The following is a 19,120-nucleotide window of genomic DNA, read 5'->3' on the forward strand; positions in this document are numbered from 1 at the left end:
CAAAATCTCAAACTTTATTGACGTTTACAAAGTAACAAAATGCAACATAAATTTGCAGGACGTACTACGTATGTTTTGAGGCCTTTTTTACTTTTTGAAATTCAACTACATTTAACCATTTAATGTGTAACGCATAAGCAAATTGAAGAAGAAATATATTAATCATCAGTTCTCAGTTAAATTTGCATCATACAATACCTTTGGAAATTACAGGGCATGTCCCATCAGTGGTTAGATTTTATAAACTTCAGATGACCTTTAGAGAATATTCTCTCAATTCTCGTAAAAAAACCGTATTGTTTTTATATGTTATTTTTTTTTATCTGCGTAGCCTACCATTTAGAGAACAATATACAATAAACAGTACTATACCTATAATGGTTTTAATATGACAAAAAATGTAAAATAAAATTGCAAATGTTCATCTCTTTTCCCTCAATTATTATTTTGTAGTGATGTAAAGTTATTTTTCTTGTTCCATTTTTTAAAATAACCGAATTTGCACTCAATTTTATACATTTTTGTATGTCTGATTTTTCACAAAATTTATTTTATGACCAAACAATTACCTATTTAGTAAGCAATTTACCAAAAACATTTTTACTCTTAATTTAGTCATTTGTGTGTGACTACTTTTTAAAACATATTGAAGTAATTTGACCTTTGTTTTTCTATTTAAGAGCACTGGTAGAAAATTCAAATGGCTCAAATCTAACTAAAGTCTTAGTGATGTTTCCCCCTCTGTGCTGATTGCGTTGCCGCGTGCCAGGTGCCGCCGTCCTCGAGAGAGACGCTGCGGTCGAGGGGATGATTGACGTCATGGAGACTGACGCAGAGTGAGCGGACAGGAGAGAGAGAGGGAGAGCAGCAACAGCAGCAGCAGCAGCAGCATCCCAGCTAAACAGCGGTACATCATCAACCCGCCAACCCCAGCGAGGTGTTTTCTAACTGAGCATCCTCCACAAGCAAACGGTAGGGACCACACGCGACAGCTCCAACTGAACCGTTCTTATAAAATAGCTTTTCATACAATGGATGGGGTCGCTCTTTTGCTTCTATGATGTCGGTAGTCGCTGTAATTCCCCTTCGTTGTGGTTTGGGGCTCATCGTAAAGCTAGCTGTTAGCTTCCCTTTGAATGCGGCTGAACAGGTGCTCACTTCACTCACAAGCGACACTGTTTACATTTAATTTGCTACTCATGGACGCTGCTGCACCATGCACTCTGAAAAAAAAAACACAAAAAAACACAATGATACTGTAGATGTCATTGCCAAAGTCATAATCTGATGATGCATAATGCAATAATACTCGTACTGTAAGCGTAATATACCTTTCAGGAAGTGAAACAAGGTGGTTATCTGTGTTCCTCTTCCTGGATTGTCAAGATAAACCATGCTTCAGCGTGTTATTTGATCTAGGCTATTTGTAGTCTGACAATCAGAGCTGTTGACACATGTCCTGCATCTTAACATAATACAATTAAGTAACATACAGTTACCCAAATTTAGAAGAAAACAAAACTGTGTTTATGATTGAAACATAATCTTTTATGCAGATCTATTTTTGGAATGTTACTATTAAAAGCTGGATAATGGGGAAGAATGTAAATAAAAACAATTAGAAATTAAAGCCTGTAGATGATAATTTAAAAAGCATCTTCATTAAATTCTAAAATCCCTTGTGCCATTATTGTCTGCTTTAAAGATTACATACTTATATAAAATATAACTGGGATCATACAACAAGCACAATATAATCAAGGAGTAAATACAAAACAAAGGAAACAACACAATTATCATAAGAACAACTCAATGAAACTAATTTGAGTGAACTGAAGCAGAAATGTGGTGCTCATATAATATTGATTATTGCACTCAGAATAATAATGTATTTTTCCCAAACAGCCATTTTTATATATCTTTCATAAGGAGCGATATTCCATCCAGCTGACCTGCAGTGCGTAACATTAGGAAGAGAAGGTGTAGCTCTTTGTTGCTCAAGTGACGAGTGTAATTCCCAGCTCACTTTCTAAGGTATCTCATTCAAAAGGTCTGTAAGCTAGGGATGTACCGATGTAAACGTCTAGACCGATATCTATTTTTGATATCAGTGCACTCCTGTCCTTTTGACTCTGAAAAATGACCACACTGCTGAAATTGCTTCTTGCTTCAGTTAAACACCCAGCAACCCTGCATAGCATCACTAACGGTGACATCTGCCTGAACAGTTAGCGCAGGGCCACCCCCATTTTATCCTGAATCACGTCCATGAATGGCAACAGGACAGAATGTTGTTGGCTCAATTATTCTTATAGGACTGATGCCAATATGTTATAAAATGAGCAACATAGGCCAATAGCAATGCTAATGCCGATATATTGTGCCTTCCTACTTTTAGCTGAATAAATGGTGTGATGTAAAATAGCAACCATAACTTTTTAAAACTGTGATTTGGGTAACCTGCTAATGCTGTATGACTATGACTCCTACTCTTTTTCTGAAAACAAATGCTTTTCAAACCACAGCGCTTTAAATCTTTTTGATTGAGTTACAGATAGAAACAGACATTCTGCTGTAATGTTTTGGTCATTGTAGCTTGGCATTATCATGCTGAAACAACTCAGATCCTTAAAAGCCATCATCTGCCAAGGCGTACATTAGTATATGCTGATCAATCTACAGATGTTGTTTACCATTAATTGTGCCCTAAAGCACACCATCTTGAAGAACATCCTGTATTTTAAATGTGCTAAAAATGGTTATTCTGCAGTTCAAATTACACGCCACTTCTAGGACTCAATATTAGGCTATGTTAAATTATGCTTATAAGCCAATCAGTCTCACAATAAGTAAGACATGAGAGCTAGAAGCTAAAATCAAGAATTAACAATAGCTACCCCAAAAGCCTGTGGTATACATTGGTTTACTGAAGATGGATGAATCATAGCTAAAATGGGAACAGTAATCAAAGGAACACTATTTTAGCTGGGACCCGGTCCAACATGCAAGTTGCATATTTGGAAGAAGCTAATATTTCTGATCAGTCGGAAAGTTCAACAGACTCAAAACACATATCAGGTTCCTTAGTTTCATTCAGTGCTGCCTCTCTTGCTGATAATGACGTAATTTTATACATCGATTCCTGCTATTCTGTTTTTTTTTGTTCCCCTCTTTTTGTGCTTTTTGAGTTCTCTGTTTTTGCCCCCTTCTATCAGTACTTCCTGCTTTCCCCAAGCTGGCTACAGCGTTCCTGTCTCCTCTCTGGTCTGCTTTGCCTCCCCTCCTCTCATGGTCCACCCTGTTTATATCTCACCACCACAGAGATAAAAGATAAGATGGCCACCTCCTCCTCAGCTCTGGAAGAAGACGAGAGTTTGAAGGGGTGTGAAATCTTTGTGCAGAAGCACAACATCCAGCAGATCCTCAAAGAGTGCATCGTGAACCTTTGCATTGCCAAGCCCGAGCGTCCTATGAAGTTCCTGCGGGAGCATTTTGAAAAGCTGGAGAAGGTTAGTGAAAACGAAAAAAAAAAAAGAAAAGTCTCTAGTTTAAGATTCTTCTTTGCAATGTGGGAATTTGATTTGTTTTAGGTTGAGCTTGGAAAAGGTTTAGACAGATTTAATTTGCTATGCATGCTCGCAACGACTAATGTACGTCAATAATTTATTCTGCAGTTTTTGTTTGTTGGATTACTCCATTGCAGCAGAGGGTTTCCAGTGGCTTGTCAGGAGATTTTCAGTTTCACAGTAGCAGAAGAGATGATGGAGGAAAACCCAAAGCAAAACATGAAAAGAAATATTATGAAAGAGCCTTTATTTTCTCTGCTACAATAGTAGAACCCATTAGTGGATGCGAGAGAGATTCCCATAAAAGGCCAGTGTCCTGCTCGCAGACTCGGACAGCGGACTGTTTGTGTCTTTCTCTCTGTAAGCCCGTCTACATCAGAGCAGAGAAACAATGGAGATGACACGTTAATTAAAAGCTGACAGCCTACAAGAGGAGAGAGCTTTTTGGGGTCAGCAAAAAAAAAAAAAAAAAAAAAATCACAAAATGCGTGAAGAGGTGGTGACCCCTGTGGTACATTTCCTGTTGCTGACAGCTCAGTGTCTTTGAGTACCAGGATCTTTTTAGATGATCTGCTGGTGTTTGGAACCAACAGGGGAACAGCTCGCTTCGCTTAGCGACCCTTAGCTCTTGGCTTACAGAAGATCAAAACCCCGATCCTTTTTCTCTGATCAGTGAATACACCATTAAGTCTCAACTGGAGTCTCTTGAGTTTGGAAGTTGTTACTGAATGAAGCAAGCTCCAAGTCAACTATCTTAAAAATGAACTAGCTGATGGAAAATTAAGTTATTAGAAGCACAAAGGTGATTGTTATATTCTTGTTTAGGAAAGGGGGATTGCTGCAAAGTCAAAGACTTGATGCAGTTGGCTTGGTTTTCTTACACCAAAAACATTTTACCAGTTGCTTTCGTAGTATACTAAACTAGTGCCTTGAGAAGAGATGTGTTGAGAATTGGCCCATTGTGTCTAAGACCAATAGAGGAAGCTTCTTGAAAATGTGAGAGACATAGCAGCTGTTCATTCAGACTGCCAATTAATTTAAACGAGGAGGGAGATATAAATTGTGTCTGTTTTAAAACATTAGTGAAATCCTGTTTTATTTCAGTGTTGTCACACCATCTATATATTCTCTCAAACACACCCAGTGTGACATCGCCTCTCATCCTAACATGAATAAAATATTCATCGGTTAAGATGAAACGGTTCTTCAAATTAGAATTAATGAATCATTTTACATTCTAATACAACAGATAGAAAATCAGAGCTTTTTCTCTCAAACATTAGGTTATTTACTTTGAAATGTACATCTTAGATTGCATACTTCAAAATTTTTAGGTCGACATACGGAGGTATAGCTGTAGCATGACTGATAGCAAGGGAAGTGATTTAGAAAAATCAGATGCAAGAAGGGCTAAAGTTCACGACTGCATCATCTGCAGGGTGGGTCGAGGTGGTACCGCTCCTCATCCTTACTGCAGGGATGTGTGCGTGTGTATGTGTGTGTGTGCATGGTATCAGGTGAGTCACCAGACTTTAGCAACAATTGCATTTTTATCCCTTTGTCGTTCTCCACTTTTTTTCCCCCCCTGTATGTCTTTGTTTGGGGACTGATTTCACGAAAATAATTATAGCAGACTTGTTCTTCTCGTTTTCATGGTCTGCAGCTTCGTGTTCAAAATGCATTCAGGACAGTCACGAAAAGTCAACGTCAAAACGAGTACGGTGGTGTAAACAACTGCTTGTGCTGTTATTTGGGATTATGATGCTGCATCAGCAGAGAGGCAGCATGAATACTAATGGCTGTGGCAGAGATCAACATATAAAAATCTCAAGTAATTCATTTTAATGCGATTCATGCTTCACCGCTACAATCTCAATAACATATAAACATTAATATGTACTTATAAGTCAGGTTGCAAGGTGTTAGAAAAACAGGATGTATTATTGTTAAATATTTTTAATCAATTTCTTTATTTTCTGTCATTATGATTCTGATAATCATCTAGAGCAGATCTGAACATCTAAAACAGTCAGTCTTCATTTACTGGAAAATTATATTATGAGAGTGTGAATGAATGGCACATTATATATATATATATATATATATATATATATATATATATATATATATATATATATTAGTCTGACAAATACTGCATGTTTGCAGGTCTTTGCAGATTTGATATGTCAGTGTGATGAAAATTGTAAACTGGACAAAATTAGTAATTGATATCCTTTATGGTTTAGGGAAATACTGGAAAGCACATTAATGAACTTGTTTGTACTTGTTTTGTACATGATGGAAGCTATGAGGATAGGTGGCATATACACTTTGAGATGTTTATTTGTCACTTGCACATTAATGGTAATTCGGATTATGTACTTGAAAGATGGGTCAGTGCTAAAAAAAATAAACCAGTTGAACTGGTCGCATGTGTTTTTGCTCTGTGGGAGGAAACCCACATATGCACAGGGAGAACATGCAAACTGAGAAAACCTCCAGGGCAGGGTTCAAACGCAGAACCTTCTTGTAGTAAGGCAATAGTTGTACCAACTGCGCTATACATTCCTGCCATGAATCCATATTTTGACAACAGCACTTTTAACAGTAAGTTGCAAGTGATACCTGTAACTCTTCGTGCAAGATCGCAGCACTCTCTTATTAGTTTAAATATGAAACAGAGTGCTACAGAGTGCTTGCTGTTTGAATTAATTGAACTGTACAAGCAGTTGGAATAAAAACTGTTCTTTTTCTAGCCTTGTACGGTCAACAGAAGCTCAACCTGATTGCGGTCAACCAGTCCAAATCTGGGCTAATATTGTGAGGCCAATCACTGGCGGAGCTGAAACAGGCCATGCACGCTTTGATGGTGCCCCAGCTTTTTTTTAAGAGGCTTAATGTTTTTCTTTCCTACAGCTCTGATTTATAACCAGCATTTTATTTCAAGATCATAATCTTTATGATTCATCTTTTTCGATTTCTTGTGCAAACATTGGGCCATTTGAGAAAATGCAAAATTTTAAACTTTTGCCAGAATTCCTGGTTTTGGACTTTATTGGATTTTTTCCTCAAGAAGACGCTTCTTTCAGCTCCAAAATACAACATGGGAATTTTTTTTTTGAACATCTTTCTTTTTTATTCTTTCTTGATTGCATGATACTTCCCTCTCTCAGGGCCACCTCTGTCAGCACTCCTCGCCCACTACAGGCGGTAACCTAGGCAACAGGAGAGGATAGATAGACTGTAGATCCACCCTGTGTTCACAAAGTTTATTCCCTAATCTGGTCAGGGTTCTCTGTGTGCAAATTCGATTGCCTGGGTGTAATCTTTCTGTTCTTTTGTCAAACCCAACCTCATTTTCCTCCTGAAAAGATTCATACAGCGCATGCAGCCTTATTCGTTTTGGTCTCTCCATTGTCCACTCTCAGAACCTTCTCCTTCATGCGTATTTTACCGATATACATAATTGTTGTTGTTTTTTTCTTTCTCTGTCTTAGTTTTTCTTCTGTTTCTGTCTTGATTGTCACAGTAGGTACTTTATTTTTAACCTTTGCGTTCGTACATTAGCACGCCTACAGAGTAAATGTGTAAATGACAGGCATCTCGGTTCCTTTCTTCCTGCCCATTTATGCATGGTAATGATGCCTTTTGTGCATACAATAGAGGCTTCAGATGGGTGTTCTGGTCTCATCGTGTCTATCAGCTCAGTGTGTTCTGTCTGGCTCTGACTGCAGAGAAGCAAGCCCCTCATTTTTTGACATAATCAGTTTAGCCTAAAAACACAAAGCAATATTTGTTTTTGTCATAACCGAATTCTCGTCTGACAGGATTAGTTTTAAAGAGCTATATTAGTGATTAACAGAAGTTTCATCTGTGCATAGATGATTGCTCTCACCATCTGCATTGGATGGTTAAATGTATGTTGCACAACAGTAATTGCAACAGCTTGCGTCTGCTGAAACTATAATGGTGTTTGTGAATGTGTCGCCCATTGAGCAGCTTGCATTACAGATGTTCTCTGGCATTTGGCGTCTGCAGGTTTTATAGTTTCCTTCTGGGATCTTAGTGGTGTTTGGGGTTGTGCATAAGAAATGTCGATTTACATCATTATTAAGATTTATTATGAAGAACACTTAGTGTTTCTCTGATAAGACGAGGTCTTTGAAAGCTATGGAATACAGAGAGAACTGCATTTATTGGCACGTGTGTAAAAAGCCTGAAAATAAATTCAGACTCTCACACAAAATGAGGAAATTGCCAACCTTCAGTTTGAGTCCATGTATTCGGTTTGGAAAAAATGTTATGTTGAGAAATGATTGTTTATTTTTTTTTGTTGTTGTTTTTTTCTAATATTCCTTACACAAACCCTCAACAATAAATATGGTCAAAGCATTTTTTTTTTCTACATTTATGCTTCAATTTTTTAAGGTTATTGACATTTCCAGGAACTCATAATGAGGAACCCACGACTTTTTGCCTCTTGGATATAAATACGAACTGAAACAAAAGCCTGCTTCTTTTAGTCCCTGGCAGCTACACCGGGGAAAGACCCATAATTCACACAGTGAGAGTGATGTGAAGAAATCACCAAAGCTCAGTGTTAGGGAACTGTTAAAGCAGCCTCTTGGAGTCACAAAGTCTCACAGCAATTGTTTGTGAGGAATGCCTGGTAAAATCTTTTTCTGTCCACAAATGCAGACATGTGGAGTTTGCTTCAGTGGGATTGTGTATTTTGGGGAAAACAACAACAACAACAACAAAAAAAAAAGGTCTACACCAATCTTTTTAACAACAAGCACCCCAAAAGTTTCTGGTGTGATGTAAAAGATAATGATGTAGGAAAGAACTTCATGCCAAGTATGGTTGAGGATAAGTTCAGTGGCGGATACATGATGCTGAAGGTACTTGGAACCGTCTATGATGCATGATAAACTCTTGAAATTACTTTTTTATTTTATAGTCTTCTTGAGGACAATGCTCTGAAACACATGAGTGAATCAACACAGAATTGATTCACTAGACACAAATCCAGCCCTATTCTGTGACCATCTGAGCCACCAGACCCAAATCCTGGAAAAAAAAACAAAACAAAAAAAAACAATGAGACGAGTTGAAGAAAAGACAACATAATCAATAAAAGATTCAAATTAGAACTTTTTATTCGTGTTCACTTGGGTCACCAATATATCTGGCCAGCACAGTATATGCAATGTAATTTGAAATGTATTCTGAAGCAGGTGTAGGAGAGGTTCAAACAGGACAAAGTGTGTCTCTCTCGTCAGTGCTTGTGTGAGTTGCAACTAATTAATTTAGAGCCTTACTCAAATGAAGCAGATTTCAAATGTGTTTCTTTCCGTCTTGATTTGAGACGAAGTAAGTTTCAGTTTTACTTCCATAAGGTGAAATGAAGGTAAAATGGAGAAAGAAGTTTTGAAATGCTGAAGGCAGAGAGATAGGAAAATGGTTGATGAAGATTAAAAATATATATAATGCTGGGAGTAAAGCATGAAACAAATTTGTGATTATGTAATCATTAGGAAGAAAAAATGAAACAAAAAGAGAATAGTTCATATTTTCTTATAGGTATAGATATTAAAGAAAAAATCATTTTAGCCTTTTAATTGATATGTAATGATAATTGCCACCCATCCATTTAATGTGTGCACAAATTATGCTAAAATATTAAGTACAATCAGATTCAAGTAAACAGAAGTGAAATTTTGCCAAGTGAGCTGAAGAGAAGGGAGCAGAAAAGTAATTTTTCTGCATAATGCATCATGTCGAGTGGCAACTCTGCTGCATTAAGACTGCTTGTGAGATTGCATTAGATGGATTCCCTCGTTGTGTCAGTCAATCAGCTGCTGCCGTCACTTTTTCAGTATAATGAGAAGATGCCTTGGGCTGGCAGCCATTCTGCCGTCGCCAAGAACCCATCATAACAAATCAACCCGTCCCTTTAAAGGCAGCTGATCTGGAGATTCTTGAAAGTTTTGTATCAGCTATCTATTTTTGCTGCTGTTTTGAATTTTATCAAGGAACAACCACAAACTTTAATATATTCTATTGGGTTATATGTGATATACCATCGCAAACTGCTATAAGAAGAACTGCTACAGAAGAACAATGACGTAACACATAGTTTATTTCATAAATGTTTTGGATGTAGGAAAGTAATTTTGGTCTGATCGACCAGAGCAACTTTTTGCTTCGTTTTTTCCTCAAGAAATTTAAAGTTACTTCCTTTGTCTTCATGATGCAGTTTTTTCACCAATGTTCTCCAACAAACCTTTTAAGACTTCACAGAACAGCTGCATCTATACCGCATTATACATAGATGGACTCAAACTAGATGTGCATTTGTAAGACAAAAAAAGCGAAGCAGCTAAATAGTGATGCTGAATTTTATTTAGGTGTGTGAGAGTGAAAAGGCGCTAAATACAAATGCACAAAATAAAAAAACCAAAAAACAATGTAATATTTTTCTTCCACTCCGGGATTATGCCACACTTTGTGTTGGTTCATCCCATAAAATCATAATAAAATACGCTGAAGTATGAGGGCTGTAATGTAGCGAAATATGAAACCGTGCGACGGTTGGGAATACAGTTTCAGCTGGTTTCAGTGCCACTGATGTAAACTTGTGAGGTCAGGTTAAGATCATAAGCAGTATGTTACCCAAAAGGACTTTGTAAGTTATAGTTCTCAGTGAAGGAATGTATCCACGCTCATCACTGCACTTTGAGCAGAGTAGTTTGTGAAATTACCCCTGGTTCCATGCAGTGACCCGAAGCCAAACATCCTCTTCCATGGCTCACCTGAAGGCCCCTAAAGTTATACAGGACCCCTCGGCTTCTGTCTCCACGGTGGTCCTTCTTTGTCTTTTCTCATCTGTCCATTGCCTCCTGCCATTTTTCTTCTGTTAGTTCCTGGTTTGCGTGAGAGAGAGAGAGAGAGAGAGAGAGAGAGAGAGAAGAATTGTGCCAAACTGATTATAGAAAGAAAATGGCAGCCAAGAAAGGTAAACAATGTTCAAAACCAGCAGTAATTTCTCCTGGGATTTTTCAGACTCATTTGTTTTTTGTTTTTTTTTGTTTGTTTTTTTTCAAAAAGTAATTTGTATTGTTTTCTCAGCAGACCTGTGTAGTGGAGGGAAATCAGCTCTTATTGAGCCGTTTTGTTGTTTTATTTCTATTTAGTCCACTTACGCCTGTCAGCACATTTCAGATATAGGTAATTTGAAACCTAATTTTTGAGATTTCATATACATACACTGCGCAGGGAGACAAGTTCGTTGTGAACTGAAAGACCGAAGAGAACGAACATCACCAGCGCTGTCAGAGCCAACGCAGCAGTGAAAATTCGGCCCATTGTGGTGCTGTAATGGTGTGGAACAGAGTGATGAGTAGACTGTTAGCTCCGCCGGTGGATCAGCCCCTGCATGCTTCATTACCTGCATGTGATTGTGTGTGTGTGTGTGTGTGTGTGTGTGTGTGTGTGTGTGTGTGTGTGAGTGTTTGTTTTTGGTTCACTCACATACTTTCAACTCCAGCAGTCCCAGAGTGAAACTGTGGATGACGCTGGAGGAGGTAAACGGAAGGTAACCACTTAGGGTTGCGTACTTTTTTTTTTTTTTTTTTTCCCTCTCTGTGATCAGAAATTAACTTTTTAGAGTGACTTGTCTTTTCAAGTATTTATGGCCAGCGCTAACTAATCTGCGTTGATGATTTGAATGCTTTTTGTTCTTGTGCATGTAGGGTCCTCGTGCTGATTATTAATTGTTAGTCGCGGCTTTTAAAACGAGTCAGTCATAACTTTTGTTTACGTCTGTTGGGTGCAAATTGATTCAGGGAACGAACGGAGCAGAATATATTAATTTTAATAAGCCTCATCATCCATGAATTGGTTCTAAGTGGCAAAGATGATGGTTTTAACAAGAGTGACTTTTTTAGAGCGATTGTGTGGGGGTGTTGGGTTTGTGTGTTTTATGTTTTCTTGCTGATTGAAAGCCCACTTTTAAGAGAGTTTTTATTTTATCATTTAGCACTGGTTGTGCTTATGTCCTCTGTCGCCTAACGTCTTTCTCCTAGCCCCGTCCTCTCTTGTCTGGCACGCAGCTGCAGATGATGACGCAGGAAGAGCAGAGTACAGACGAAAGGAGAGAGCCTAATGTAGGGCAATGGCGCGGTTTCTTTTAGCTGAAAACGAAGCAGGACCGAAGGGATGACATTAACACTCTAGTGCTGCTCTTCTTATGAAAGCAACAGCAAAACCTACACAGATTGCCATTTTTTTTTTTAATCTTGCTGTTCATATTATTTGCTCTAAAATGACTTAGCCTGATTGCTGTTGCAGAAAGAAACAGTCAGAAACCATCTCTGCAGCTGTAGCCTACTGTGTGGAAACTTGCACATCAGCTCTTCCCGTCTGATACCGATTTCTGGCTTTCTTTGAGGAGTTGGTTGCTTGCTCCAATATTCTGTAACTCATACCAACATATTTGAGGAAAGTTTCTGCTTTAATTCACAGATGAAATCAGACGTAGGCTTTAAAAGGAATATGAAATGTGGGGCAGGTTGGTTTTTTAGAAGCAGTTAGTTTTGAATCTAATGGAAAATAAAGCTGGATTATCCCGATTCATGCGTCAAAGAATTCATGTGCATCTCAATTAGTTAGAATACCATTAATACCATTAAAAAGTTCAATTATTTTAGTAATTTATTTCTTGTAATTTAGATGCCTATGAGTGAATATTAGAACGTTACATTAAATCAATAAAAAACGTATTTTTAATTCAGAAATGTTATGCTATGCCCGACACAATCATACTGAAGACTGCTGACTTCACAGTTGTCCAGCAGACTGTCGTTGAGGGAAAACCACAAAAGGTCACAGTTGAAGTATCTTGCTTCTGACAGAGTGCTGTATCCAAGCACATTAATGGAAGGTTAACTGGAAGGAAAAAGTGTTGTAGAAAAAGCAGCATAAACAATAAATGCATAACAGCCCCCTTGATAGAACATCTGTAACCCAGGAAGTTAAGAGCTCTTTATGCTTCTCTCTACTGATAGGTTTAGAGGTTTAGAGATGCTGATTATGTTTTCCAGCCCACACCGTCTCAAGTACCAGTACGTTGGTATTTATGTGTTTTCAAGGGGAAAATTAAAAACATCATATCCAATAATGTGCTTATTAAAGAAACTGAATTTTGGGTATATCAGTCTGTGTGAGGAAGCTATAAAATACAACCTTGCAACGCTATGCTAATCCAATCCATTGAAATGCATCTCTAATCTGAAATTTACAAAATTAGAGCTTTTTGTGATCAGTTTTTTTTTTTTTTTTTTTTTTTTAAAAAGGTTCCAGTTCTGAACAAGGACAAATAGCAAAATATCATTTCTGTTTGTTTTATTTGACCTACCAATAACTGGCAGAAGTAAATGAGCTTTAGAGTGTTGGTGGATAACTATCTGTATTATCGGACCATCTGATCTGAGAGGAAAGGCTGTGGAGATCAATAGGCAGGTCAGGAAGAAGTTTCTGGCATAAAGAGGAGGTTCGGAAGTGAGAGAATGTGGTGCTCAACATGCAGACGCACCATTTGGTCCGAACAGAAGTGCGTGCCGAGGAGAAGTGACGTTTCCCGCTCTGCTAACTGACTCACTTGGATCAGAGAGATTTTGCAGACCAGGCGTCAGAAGGACTTGTGCGTGTGCGAGCGAACGTGAGCGCATCTCCGAGCTGCTGTGTCTTCCCGATCTGACTCCTCCAGCACCCAGTTGTCATAGTGACGGAGGGCAGCAAGAAGCGCCCGCTCACTGCGCCACCTGATTGTGAGTGCGAGAGCGAGAGAGCCAGACAGAGGGCAGAAAGCAAGCGACACGGAGTTGTGCTGCAGCAGCGATGGGAAGTCGGGCTCTTTTTTTGCTGTGATCATATTTTCTTCGCCGTGGGGACCGGAGGCTCTCCGTCGCTCTTTGTCTCTTCGTCTCACGCAGCCCAGCTTGGATTATTGCTGCTTGCCTGTGCTTTTAACGGGAGGATGCTGATGCACTGTGGCATGTGTGTCAGGTGTGTATAAGATGGAAGTCCATGTGTGCTGATTCCCATGAACGCACGGTGATACTTGATGCTGCCGGGGGACACACAGCAGGCCTGACCAGGGGCCCTACATGCCATGGTAAATGCCTCTGAAGACAAACCTAGCGTGGAGTTTGCTACCTGAGTTTTATCACTAGGTAAACATGTTCAGAATAGTTCCGGCGAGTGCTTGTGAATGTGAAGCTGAAAGATTCATGTTTTCATGCATGTTTTTTTCTTTTTTTTTTCTTCTTATATTAACTCTCCTACGGATGCAGTAAGTTACTTGATTGCAGATGTTGTCGTCCTAATTTAACGGTGTTTGTGTGATCGCCGTCTCCCTCTGCAGTCTGCCTGTGCATGTGTTGGCGAGGGAGAGAGAGAGTTGTGTTATTGTCCCCTCATCCTGCAGGCTGTGTTCTCTCAGGTTCACGATTGTGCGTAAGCAAGAAGCACGTGAAAGTGTGTGCTTAGGAGTATTTTTGCTTGCCTCTCTCATTCGTGTTTGTAAATCTGGGAGGAGTAACACTTAAATTCAGATGGGACAGGCAGTGAAACTGAGCGATTCTGTGATTAATTCATTAGTTGGGTACTATTTCAAAGACTGGGTCACAGTGCAAGCTAACGAATTCCTTGTTGACTTTCTAACTGGGACATTTTTTTTTTTTTTTTTTTTACAGAATTTAAACACAGATCTAAAAAGTGTCTTGTCTCTGATTTAATCTCTTGTGGTGTTTTCAAATTTACATAAGTTGTCTGTTTCCTCTCTATTTCTTTCCTTCCGCTCCTCTGCCTCTGTTGAACAGTAAGGTTGTGTCTGAATGAGGCATACAATTGGATAGAAGTGTTTTGGCAATGGTAAGAATGCATCATTCATAATAGCAAGAAGCCAGATTCAACAAATTGATCGTTTTTAAGCTTAATTGGTTAGGTAGATACTCATGAAAGGAATGGGTGCTTTGTAATGGTGATGGTGTGAGAACTTTTAGTAAAATGTTACAGTTTCATCACAGTTATAGATAAGGTGTGTCGTGACAAAAATGTACTCAAGTTGAGATGTAACTTGGGTACCATGCTGTGAAAAACTCTGAATAATGAGGTTATTTCAAGCAAAAACAGCTTTTTAACATGTTTGTTCCTCACATCTTGCACGTCTCGCTGTTTGTAGCCTTCAAAATGATCTGCTTTGTCAATTTATCATGTTACTAAATTCAAATAATATTATGCGTAAAGCGATGAAAGCTGATTAATGTTACAGTTTGTGAAAATCAGCTAAAACTGAAATAAAACCTTTGAAAAGCCAACAGGAAGCCTGAAGACCTGATGAACCAGACCATAATATAACCCACAGTACATTTTCTGTATGCAGGAAGAAAAAAAAATGGATGTATTTACATATATGACTGCAATGAGATGTCAGGAATGAAAGGAGACGTTTGCCCAGTTCTGCATAAAAATATATTAGATTTTTTCAACAATTACCTTACAGATGACGAAATATACTTGTTTTAGTTCCACTTATATAAATATTTATTCAGTCATTGTCTGTGATTGCTTACAGTAAAATTACAAATGTTGTTGACTCCGTTTTAATAAGGTTCAGCTAAGCTCAGTTAAACTTATTTATTATTTAAGGTTAGTTTTCTAAAAAGCTAAAATTAGAAAGAAAGATTCCCTGCTTGAAGATGCAGTTTCCCGTGGTTTTGACACAGCATGTCGCTGTAAATTTCTCTTTCAAAAAGAACATTAGCCATGATCAGAAATATAGCCACATTCTGGGTAAAAATGGCTGCTGCGTTTGTTGACGGGAACCTTGACAAAAGACAAATTGGAGAACGAATTTTGCCCGACCGCATTCATCAGTTATTCATTCCCTTCCAACACATCTCCATATTTTGTTGACCAAACATTAATTCTCAGTTTGGAAAATGTGTTTTTCTTCCTAGTGTAGCTCTCTCTGTTGTCTATGAGGTTTTTAATTACATCAGCTTTGCTGTAACACTTTTTACCAGATTATTTTGTCTTAAGACTTGCCTGCCTGAGAAAGGAACCCAGAGCCGTGCCAAGATTACACAGGGCCTTTGCAGAATGTGGTCAGGGGCCCCACTTTCAGTTAGCGATATCACTCACAATCTACTACTAACATTTGTAACTAACAATGTTGCAGGTGAGGAACTAACTCACTTGCATTCTGGTTACCTAGCAACTACCTAGGTAACCAGCACTTTAAGGTTTTCGCACTGTTCTTCTTAACTGCTTAAAAATGAACGTCAACAGCATGCAGTAAAAACTGAGGGAAAGTGTACAGGTAACGCTATCAGTTTGGTAGGATTTCGGATATTTAAAACAAAAACCAGTCAATAGTAATTGATATCGACTGATATGAAATGCTTATATCTTGATGTTTTTCAGCCATATCTTTCAGCCCGTCTCAGTTGTTTTGAATCCTAACTGAATCTTGATTTTAATCAAATCAAGCTCCAAATATGATGTCCAGAAACCATAAAAGCATGTTTAAAAAGTAAGGTTATTCTATACAAACCCAGCTATGAAACGCTGGAGTTTTAACTCCATGCATGAGAAGTCAGATACGAGCCATCTACTGGCCTGGAGGCACAAATAGTAGCTTAGATTCCTTAGCTTAGAAAGATTGAACAGGCAACTGCAATTGGATGGTACACTTAATATTGTCAAAAAAATAAATTCCAATTGTGGCAAAACATTAAAAGTTTTGATCTTTACTCCTTTAAATTTCACTTTAATGTGATAGCTGCGGTCAGTTTATTTATTTTTTTTGCTTTTGCAGACGGCATTATCCCATTCTTGAAGCACTCTCATTTTGTCAAAGCTACAGTGCCTTAATTGAGTTCGCATGCTAATGGTTTAATCAAGAAAGTAGTCAATAACTCATCACCCGCTGTGTTCAGGGTTTGGAAACGCAGCCAGCCTCATGCCTCCTGGTTCTCCTCTGATGTCTTTGCTGCCTGTTGTGCTTTATCTTAAAGTGGGACGATGCCTGCTTGCATTTTCTTTTCCTGTTCAGGCACTGAAGCCGGTGGCTGCTTAACATCTTTATCTCTTTCATTTTACAGGAAGAATGCAAGCAGATCATGGCACGGCAGAAATCTAACAGCCAGTCAGACTCTCACGACGATGAGGTTTCTCCTCCTCCTCCGAACCCGGTCGTCAAGGCCCGCCGCCGCAGGGGAGGAGTCAGCGCGGAAGTGTACACCGAGGAGGATGCTGTCAGCTACGTACGCAAGGTCAGATTACACATCAGCTCAAAACCTCCAACTTACCATCTTGATGGGGGGGGGGGAAACCAAGCAGAATGGCGGTAGATGAAGAATCAGGGTGAAATTTATGAAAGCCGTCACTGAACAGAATTGGACACATGAGTGCAAATAAATTCTATTGAATTTATTTGCACAGATGGTGAGTGTTCTATTGAACAAATCTGCGGGACCAACGCTGAGACTGTATCTGCATTTGATAATCACTTTTTTTTATGACCGTTTACATTTGCATCACATTGTCAGCACTTATTTAACAATGCAGCTACAGTGCCTTCATGCCTGTTTGGCAAGACACTTTACAGCCACAATCTTTAATGGATTTTGTTTTGATTTTATGTGACTTTTTAGTGGATAGGCTAACAAAAAGTAATGCATAATTAGTGATTGTGAGCATATTATTCATGTATGTATTTATTTTTTGCAAATAAAAAACCTTAAAATAGTTGCAGCTGCAGATATTTTGTGGCACACATCTTCACAACTTGCAAAATAGCTCCAGATTGGTTAGAGAGTATTTGTGAACAGCAATATTCAGGTTTGTGCACAATTAGAGCAGGCATGACAAATCCATTTGATTTCAGAAATATGTTACTCAGCTGAATCTGATGCAGAAACTGAAATGTTTAGGGTGTTATGTGACAGTATTTGAAAGGGGAATAAAAACTGATAGAGTATCTAGAACTATGATGAAAGTAACAGAGATTTTTCTATGAATAAAGTGGTACAGAAATGATGGAGGGCTTTGTATACACATACCCAGGTCTTTGTAAAAACAAAAAAAACAGCCACCTAAAAAAACAGCCTTGCACACGGATTGGTCTCAGAAAAGTTCTCATCTACATTAACCTACCCAAATCCACCCTGAGCATTGTTTTAAACGTGCCAAATGGATAGGGGGCAGTGTAGCACAAAGCTAAAACTTTTATCGGTCAATCATTTAAGCATGGCACCAGGAGGTTCAGTTGTGTGGTCAGATATATAGATTGAACTAATTTTAAATAGTGTATTTCAATATAAAGTTAATAAAACAACGCTGTCAAGCAAGAGCAAGCATGTGGATATATTGGCACGTTATTTGTCGCAGACTGAAATGCACGGGACCCTAATTCTCCGTTTTGCCATGTACACATGCAAGCACAAATATAGAGTTTGCTTAAAACTTCACTTTGGTCTAAGATGTAATAATAATAATCTCAAGTGATATTAGTTTTTGTGTGGATAACAGACCGAAATGCATAACAATTTATTTGTTTTCCCAGATATCCATAGTCTTATAAAACTTGCTATGGCTAAATTGTAGCTAAAGCCAAAACGCATTTTAATCGGAAGGCTTTTGCTCCAAGTAAATTAAAATAGGGCTGTTCTCAAAAATTTTTACTTGTATTTTGATCTTCTAGTTGCACATGAACACTAGGGCTGTAACGATTCCTCAAATGATTCGAGTACCTCGATTATTAAAATTCCTCAAGGAAAATGTATATGCCTCGAAGCTTCATTAAATTAAGTTTTATTAATTAGCACACCTTGTTCCGGCCGGGTTATTATTTGTGTTGGGCAGTGCTTTCACTTCCACCTATAAGTCATTGCTAAGTTCCCTCAGCATAATGTCCAATTTTCAAGTAATTTGCACTTTTCTTCAGGTTAACTTAGAAAGTGAGTGAACCTAGATTGTTACTGGTTAATTTTCTAAACTACAGAAAAGTAATTGTTAGGGAGGCTCAAATATGAAAAACTGGATTGAAGTTGATTCCGAAATGCTGTAATGTTAGATTTACCAATATTTTATTTTTTCAATTGTTTTTTTGTCTGATTACTTGATTAATCATAAGAATGATCGATATTACTAAGATATTCGTTTACAACAGCCCTAATGAACACACACACACAAATGAAAGAAATGTTAGCACTTTTTTCAGCATTATATGTCCATATTTTCATTGAGGCTTTTGTAGCTTGTACTTTTTGCAGAAATTATATTTTATGTTTACTCATGTCTCACACACACACATTCTTTCACCTGCACATATGCACAGTGAAACGTAGAGTCCTTCACTTTCTAAATTGTAGTTAACCTGACATGAATTGTGAGGTAATGACATTACAGCATAAGCCGACATCACCACATAGTAATTGCAGGACCAGTGAAGTGCACATTGTGTGTGTGTGTGTGTGTGTGTGTGT

General features: G+C 38.2%; 1 protein-coding gene across 5 annotated transcripts in view; it reads left to right on the plus strand.

Annotated features, from left to right (window-relative positions):
* Positions 1–827: 827 nt before the first annotated feature.
* Positions 828–19,120, plus strand: part of prkar1b (protein kinase, cAMP-dependent, regulatory, type I, beta) — a 77,890-nt gene continuing 59,597 nt past the window's right edge. Inside the window, exons 1-3 of one of the 5 annotated variants that reach the window (XM_015026004.1) lie at positions 828–972; positions 3,322–3,509; positions 16,736–16,906. In XM_015026004.1, coding sequence (XP_014881490.1) covers positions 3,336–3,509; positions 16,736–16,906 — 345 coding nt within the window. In that variant the 5' untranslated portion in view covers positions 828–972; positions 3,322–3,335. Of the gene's footprint in view, positions 973–3,321; positions 3,510–13,289; positions 13,802–15,863; positions 15,952–16,735; positions 16,907–19,120 lie in introns of those variants that run through there. The other 4 variants (XM_015026032.1, XM_015026011.1, XM_015026025.1 and 1 more) reach the window with 4 other exon arrangements.

Source organism: Poecilia latipinna, unplaced genomic scaffold (assembly GCF_001443285.1).
Source record: "Poecilia latipinna isolate Pla-1442-1.1 unplaced genomic scaffold, P_latipinna-1.0 Scaffold96, whole genome shotgun sequence".
In the NCBI taxonomy this organism is placed as follows: Eukaryota; Metazoa; Chordata; class Actinopteri; order Cyprinodontiformes; family Poeciliidae; genus Poecilia; species Poecilia latipinna.